A 7,707-nucleotide genomic window follows, 5' to 3' on the forward strand; every position below is an offset into this window, starting at 1 on the left:
GTATGTATAGATATGTATGTGTGTGTGATCCGTGTGCACATGTATGTATAGATATGTATGTGTGTGCACATCGAGTCCAGGAGGAAGAGCCATCAACATCCAAGGCTGGCGACCCCGAGGAGTGTGATTCTGACAGAGGCCGGGGCCACGGGTCCTAACGGATGGCAGGGGACGCGGCAGAGACACCTCCAGGGCACCAGCCCCGTCTCTCCCTCCTCACGACGCTCATCCTGTCCATTTTAATGCCTTGTGTGCCAGTAGCCGCTGCCACAGCGCACGAACGCACAGACCACAGACCTCCTCGCCCTGTGCCCACAATCACTGCCAGACAGTGTGTCCTGCATCATTTCCATTCTTTCCAAGTTTTATTCCCAAAAAAGAGGGAGGGAGGTTAAAAGGTCCGTGAAGAGCGATTATCATTCGACTGGACGAGCTATCGCGGGCCCATCGACGGCACCCCCCTTCCCTCCGTCCGGGGGCCAGCGCTTCCGACGGACGGGAAGGGGCCGCTCGCGCTGCGGGGTGGGGCGTGGAGTCAGCGCCGCCCGCTCCTCACTTGTCCTTTTCTTTCTGCTCTTTCTCCTTCTTCTCGCGCTCCGCCTTGGCTTCCTCCTCCTCGTGCTTCTTGATCAGCTGCTCCACCTCCTTCTGCTTCAGGACCCTGATGACCGTCTTCCCGTTCTCCCTGGTCAGCGTGGCGATCTCCACTGGAGAAACACAGTGTGTCAGCCGCGCGTGGCAGCCGAGATAGGGTCTCCGCCCGCTCCCTCCGCACAGCCTCCCGCCTTCGCCCACCACCTCCCGGGATCGACGCTGATCCGACTCACGGGCACTTTTATGGGGACAAACACCTCCCATCTCGGCACTTTCATGATCATTTTCACTGAAATGCCTTCCTCCTGCCCCTTCCAACCTCCTGAGCGGCCGCGCTGTCACCCTGGACACAGGACAACCAGCCAGATGCTGGCGCTAACCGCCTCAGCTGGTGGCCGAGGGAGCCCAGTTTCCTGCTGGGACCTCTGCAGGCTCAGCCGGAACCTCTGGCCAGTAATTACCCTGATTTCTCACGGACTTTTCAAAACAAAGGCGTGAAGCGCAGGTTCCCTGACTGTGGACACAAAAGCAGACTGACATCAAAAGGAGAAGGAATCCTGAGCCGGGAGGATGGAGTGGAAAGTGGGAATGGGCAGGAGTCCGCACAGAGGGTGCGTGAGGCAGCTACGGCGAACCTACGACACGTGTGTCAGAGGTGACACTCGAACTCATTTTTTGGTTGATTTTTCTTTGTTAAATGGCATTTAAATATATAAAATAAATATCAAAAATATAAGTCTTTGTTCGACTATGGTTGCAAATATGAAAAAATTTCTGTATGTGACACAGCACTAAGGCATCCTCTGCGGACAGGAGGGACGTTCTCTGAAACTAACTCATCTGCTGACTCGCCATTTCTGAAAAACACTGTGAAATACCGCCTTATACAGCGACATAACAAGCCACACAAAGCATTTAAAATCGCAGACGGGGACTTCACCTACGAGATCAGTAGACTCAGAAGAACAGATACCACAACACACACGCTACGCCTCCGGTAAAGTAACCACACGCACATATACACATGTAACTACACACATGCTCATATGGACACACGAACAGACACCACCGTCATGAAGCCGGTGAGACAATCACCGACGGGAAGCAGCACCGCTCAGCTCTCCAGCTCTGGCCACGAGGACACCAGGCTCACGTCCTCACGCCTGGACGTCCTGTGGCTGCTGACCTGGTCACGCCACTCCCCCTCCCAGGCCTCGCGGCTTCATTTAGGAACCAGTGTGAGGCCACCTGACCCACAGGTCAGGCCAACACGCTACAGGCCGAGCACAGCGGCCGCTCAATCCCTCCCTCGTGGAAACACATCAGAGCGGCCTGAGCTACCTTTCTCGGCTGAGAGCTTGCTGACGTCCATGGTCTTATTGAGGACTTTGACGGCTAACGCCAGTGCCGACTTCAGGGTCATCTCCCCTTCTTTGTAGTCTTGTTTCAGCATGGACACAGCTGCCTGGAAAACAGGAACATGGACAGAGGATTCCCTTTAAGCTTTTGCGTGTCTTAGGAATAGGACCCGGGCAGAACGACGATGCCTGAATTGTGATTAGCATATGACCAACAGAAACAATTCTGATGGCAGGGAGGGCAGCCACGGGGTGGGTAGGGCGGGGGGCTGACGCTCTGTGAATGGAGTCTTTAACCTGGGGCCTCAGACCTGCAAGGTTCCATGAAGAATTCGGGGGGCGGGGGGGGGGGGGGGGGGGGGAGAGTGTCTGTGAACCAGATGTGAAAAAAGCTGCGTCTTATTTTCACCACTTCTCATTGAAATTAGCATTTTGCCCTGGCTGGTGAGGCTCAGTGGAAAGAGCATCAGCCTGCAGACTGAAGGGTCCCGGGTTCGATTCCTGGTCAGGGCACATGCCCGGGTTGCGGGCTCCATCCTCAGTGGGGGGCGTGCAGGAGGCAGCTGATCCATGATTCTCTCTCATCATTGATGTTTCTCTCCCTCCCTTCCTGTCCCTTCCTCTCTGAAGTCAATTAAAAATATATTTTCAAAAGTTAGCATCTCCTTTCATTACACACGTAGGCAATGAACCCAGTGGTACTAGCAGGGCCTGTGGCTTCACTGCCAACAGCAGTCACAGGCGCCAGGGCCGCTGCAGCTCTGCAAACACCGTTCACATTCACCACGATTTCAAACGACGGCCGCTCCCAGAGCCCCGGCCTCCCAGAGCCCCGGCTGCAGGACTCACGGCGCTGTTGTTCCCGATGCAGGTGGCCTTCCAGCCGCCGTAGTTCCCGCTCGGGTCGCTCTGGTAGAGCTGGAAGCCGTAGTGCTTGTCCCAACCGATGTACAGCAGCGAGACCCCGAAGGGACGCTTCCCTGTAACACAGAACACGCCGTCACGGATCGACGGTCAGGCGCAGGATCACCATGGTGACTGAGCTCCCGGCGGCAGCTGAGGCCGTCCTGTGAGGCGACGCGTTCGTAGCTGCTTTGGGTTCTGGCCACCAGACCAGCTCCATCCAAACGCCCACTTTTGTTCCGAGGGTTGGGACGCAGCCCGGAGACGGCCTAGACACAGGCCTCGCGCCGAATCCATTATTATGCAAAAAGCAATGGTTTCCAGATCTGAAACGTTATTTTGGTCTCTCAATGGCCTATTAATAAAACATGATCATCTACACCGTGGAGGCCAGTTACCTCATGAAGCAGAAAGCACGGAACGTATTTAGTCGTTTAGTTGTCAGTGTTTCACCGTCTCAGTTACCGCTCCTCAGAAAACGGTTTCCCTTCCTGGAATAGTTTGCCCCACACTTCGTACCTCCGAACTGCGTGTAGGCCTGTTTGATGTCACACAGCGCCGTCACCAGCTGCTCACAGGGGATCGGCTCCTGGTACTGCAGCAAGTACCTGGGACGAGGAGAAGGCAGGTGACTTTTTCCATAAAACACATTACATTCTAAGCCAAGTGCCCTCTGAGAGGAAGTCTGTGCCGTGGGGACAAGGCGACAGCCACTTGTCACTTGAAAGGGGAGGGAGCGGGGGATGCCAACACCCTGACGTTCCTGCGTAAGTAACTTTACAGATTTGGATTTTTTTGAAATCACACAATCACTTTCAATGACTAGATCTGTAGTGACTGAGTCTTTGCGTTCATGACCGAGACCATGCTCTTCACGACCGTACCTCTGCGCAATGAGCCTCAGCTCGTTCGTCAGCACGTTGGCGTCGGAGGTGATGCCCGCCACGCTGCACGCCATGTCCCTGGGGAGAAGGAACACGTCGGTGTGTGAGCGGGCGATGTCCGAGAGCGTCCCTGACCAGCACCCCCAAGTGCCACCTTCTCCTGGAAGGAACCATGCCTTCCAGCCACAGAAGCTTCTGTCTGAACAGTTCTCTTTGTAGGATAAACCTGATGTCATGTGACAGGAGAGACCCTGCCCCTTTCAGCTCTTCAGCAGACGGATCTGTCACCCCCACACCCACACCGTGAACCGCTGCAGAGAATGAACACCAGGAAGCAACGGGAATCCCGAGGAGATTCAGAAAAAGGCTCTGCTAGACAGGAGACTCCCCTGCTCTTGGGCAGCAAGTATTCCACCTGCCAAGGCCTGGTCGGGGTGCAGGGAGGGGACCAGGGCTCGGCTCCAAGGGTGCACTTCCTGTCCTTGCCCAGTTCCCTGAGGGCTGCCCGGCTCCCTGCAGCCCACACCCGCTGTCACTGCGCCTGTGCGAGCCTGCGAGCTTCCCAGGGGGACGAGCAGTGACTGCGGAGGGTGACGCCTCCCTGGGCGAGTTATCACCAGGCCCGGTAACCGGCCGGCCCGCCACTCGGGAAGTCTCACCGGGGCAGATCCACCCCGCCAGCCAGGCAGTCCTGCTCGCCCATCACCCGAAGCTAACGGGCTCATCTAAACGCTCCCAGACCTCCAGGAGGCGGGAGCCAGGATAACGCGATGAAATTCCGGAGCAGCCGTTCTGAACAACACTCTGCGGGGCTGCTACACGGCCGACACTGGGCTAGTGTCTCACTCACTTTGTTCCATTTCATTGAACGGCCACCACCACTAGGAGGCGCTGAGGCCCAGAGAAGTTAAACAAGTGCTGCAAAGCCACACAGCTTGTGTCAGCAGAGCGTGGACTTAACCCAAATCTGTCTCGGCCACGCTGTGATCCTATCAACACAAAGCACTGTTTCTCCACTAAGTGCTTAGCCCTGCACTTAAGAAACTACACACATGGTCCTAAGCCTCAAGGAAGTTTCAAATGAAATAAAACTCAAACATTTCCGCCAGTAAAAACAGCACAACCTGTTCGCTTCCGTTTTACTGTCACCTGGAACAGCCCTCCCCAAGCAGGTGAGGTCCTACTATGTGAGCACGTGAGCTACGGGCACGCTCCCCCGGCGCTCACGTACTCGTTGAGTTTGTAAATCTTCTCGGAGAAGAAGACTTCGTCCAGGAGCTTGTGGATGTTGCGCCGCTCGGCTGCAAGCAGAACACCGTCGTTGGCTAGAATCCCCAGACAGGTGCCGGCGTGTCCGATCGCCTCCATGGCGTACTCCACCTGGTACAGGCGACCTGCGGAACACAGCGGTGAGACCCGACGCCAGCTCTGGTGCCTGCAGCACTGGCCCAGAGTCCGCAGGGACACGCAGCCGCACACGAGTCCCGCCTCCACTCTCCCGTGCGGCACGGAATCATCCTGGTGACCAGTTACTTCAGAGCACAGAGAATGAGCAACGATAAAAAAAGTGTCTAGATCCCCCGTCCCGCCCAAAAATGTCAAACACTGAGAACATTTTGAGATGATTAGACGAGTCTTACCTTCTGGGGAAAAGATGGTGGTCCGGGAGTCATACCTCCGAGACTGCGAAGGAAGCACACATAGTGAGTCCCGCCACGGGGGCAGCTCCGACAAGCCCGCAGGCCGCCTCCTCCACGTCCTGGCACACAGCCTGGTGTGTCCGTGGGAACCAGCGAGGCGAGGCCCCTCCGCCTCCTTCCCTCCCGCCCCCATGTCCTCAGCCGCGTACCAGCACGACACCTCGTCGGGCGGCAGCTAACGGGCAGGTGTACAACTTACCATGTTTCCTGAACTTCACGGCTCCTGCAAAGAGAAAACAGGATCCTTATTAACATAAAACTCACAATTTAAAAAGCATGTCCGTGACTTTAAAAAATGTTTTGTCCAGCCCTGACAGGTGTGGCTCAGTGGATAGAGCGTCGGCCTGCGGACTGAAGGATCCCGGGTTTGATCCCGGTCAAGGGCATGGACCTTGGTTGCGGGCACATCCCCAGTGGGGGGCGTGCAGGAGGCAGCTGACCCATGTTTCTAACTCTCTATCCCTCTCCCTTCCTCTCTGTAAAAAAATCAATAAAATATATTTTTTAATGTTTTGTCTACTCCCCTCATTTGGCTTTTTTTTTAAAATCACAGTCAAGTCCAATCTCTCTTTTATCTTGCTGTTGGTCCTCACCCGAGGATATTTTCCATTGATTTTTCTTTTCTTTCTTTAATTTTTAGAGATAGTAGAAGGGACGGGGGAGACAGAGAGAAACAGCGATGTGAGAGAGACACATTGATGGGTTGCCTCCCGCAGGCGCCCTGACCAGGACCGGGGACCAAGCCCGAGGCCGAGGCCGAGGTCCATGCCCTTGACCCGAATCGAACCCGGGACCTTTAGTCCCGGGGCTGACACTGACACTCTGCCCACTGAGCCACACCGGCCAGGGCTCATCTGGCTGGCTTCCCGGGGCAGCGGCTGCCCAGTGCGGACGCTGGAGCCCCGGGAGGCGTCAGACCGTCCCTGCCCACAGGCGGGAGGTCAGGGGACAAAGCAAGGTGGCGATGGAGGCACCAGGGTGGAGAGTGGGGAAGAGGATGGAGGAAGCCAACAAAGTGCTTTTCTGAAAAAAAGAAAGAAAACCAGCACAACAAGGACAACGAGCCCACGTGAGTCATGGCAGAGGCGGCGCGAACCCCCGGGTCTAAGAGGAAGAACCGGGCGGGGGGAAGAAGGGGAGTGGGGGGGGGGGGGGGGAGGTCAGGCCCCGGCCGGTGTGGCCCAGTGGTTGGCGCGCCGGCCCGCTCACCGAAAGGCGGCCGGTGCCACCCCGGGTCCGGGCACCGGCCGGCGGGAGACAGCGGACCGACGCTTCTCTCTCGCGTCCACGCTTTTCTCTTTCCCTTTCTGTTTCCCTCTCTCCGCCCCGTCCTCTCTCCAAAAATCAGTTTAAAAAAAAGAAAAAAAAAGAGGGTCAGGCTGGCGTCAGCCCGGTGACCGTGATTCCTTCGGAGCACAAAGCGGATGAACAACGACTTAAAAGACCAACAAAATAAGCGCCTGAACTTTTCACCTGGCCCCGCGGGAGGGGGGGCGGGCGGCCAGGTCGGCGTCACCGCTAAAGGGGCCCGGCCAGCGCCGCCCCGGGGCGCAGACCTCGGACCCCGACGCCCATCGCCCCGAACGGGACACGCGGCGAGGTGTCTGCAGGGCCCGCGCCCCGGGAGACGCGGGAACTTTCTCCCCAGGAAACGGGGCTCCGCGGGGCGGCGGCGGGCGGGGGCCTCCGGGCCCGGCTGGCACGTTGGGGCGACCTCCCCCGCGGGCCCCGACGGAGGGGTTCGCTTCCCCGTGCGCGGCTCTTCCGGGACGGAAGCCACGCTCCCCGGGGCCGCCCACCTCGGCCTCAGTCAGCCCCGCGAGCCCGCTCCGCGCCGGGCCGGGCCGGGCCGACGGCGGCCGCCAGGGGCCAGCCCGCCGCCCAGGAGCGCCGCCCAGTCATCGCGCGGCGGCTCCAGGCCGGACCCGCTCTGCCGCGGCGCCCACGACCCTCGCCCGCCCGCCCGCGGGGACGGCGGCCACGCCTCAGCGGTGCCGGGAGACGCGGACTCACCGGAGAGAAGGCACTGAGTTAAGGTCTCCACGGACGGCTTCACTCGCAAGAGAAAACCACCAGCGTTAGCCGAGTGTCCGCCGCCAATATGGCCCCCGCGCGTGCGCAGAGCCGCAGGGGCGGGGCCAAGGATACGGAAGTCCTCCAGGGGCGTGGCTAAGGGGACGGAAGTCCTTCAGGGGCGGTGCCGAAGGTGCAGAAGGCCTCCAGGGGCGGGGCCTAGGATGCGGAAGTCCTCCTGGGGCGGGGCGAGAA

At 58.4% G+C, this 7,707-nt stretch overlaps 1 protein-coding gene across 1 annotated transcript; it reads right to left on the bottom strand.

Annotated features, from left to right (window-relative positions):
- Nucleotides 1-336: 336 nt before the first annotated feature.
- Nucleotides 337-7,555, bottom strand: PSMA4 (proteasome 20S subunit alpha 4). The gene is made up of 9 exons (XM_070400415.1): nt 7,453-7,555; nt 5,639-5,662; nt 5,380-5,422; nt 4,971-5,133; nt 3,740-3,817; nt 3,375-3,463; nt 2,802-2,932; nt 1,936-2,059; nt 337-707 (listed from the first exon to the last, which is right to left on the bottom strand). Exons 2-9 carry the CDS (start codon nt 5,639-5,641, stop codon nt 553-555), a joined length of 786 nt encoding a protein of 261 aa, XP_070256516.1. The 5' UTR covers nt 5,642-5,662; nt 7,453-7,555; the 3' UTR covers nt 337-552.
- Between the last annotated feature and the right edge of the window lie 152 nt (nt 7,556-7,707).

The sequence above is a fragment of the Myotis yumanensis genome, unplaced genomic scaffold, assembly GCF_028538775.1.
Source record: "Myotis yumanensis isolate MYYU_CA2020_CCGP unplaced genomic scaffold, mMyoYum1.0.hap1 SCAF_20, whole genome shotgun sequence".
Lineage (NCBI taxonomy): Eukaryota > Metazoa > Chordata > Mammalia > Chiroptera > Vespertilionidae > Myotis > Myotis yumanensis.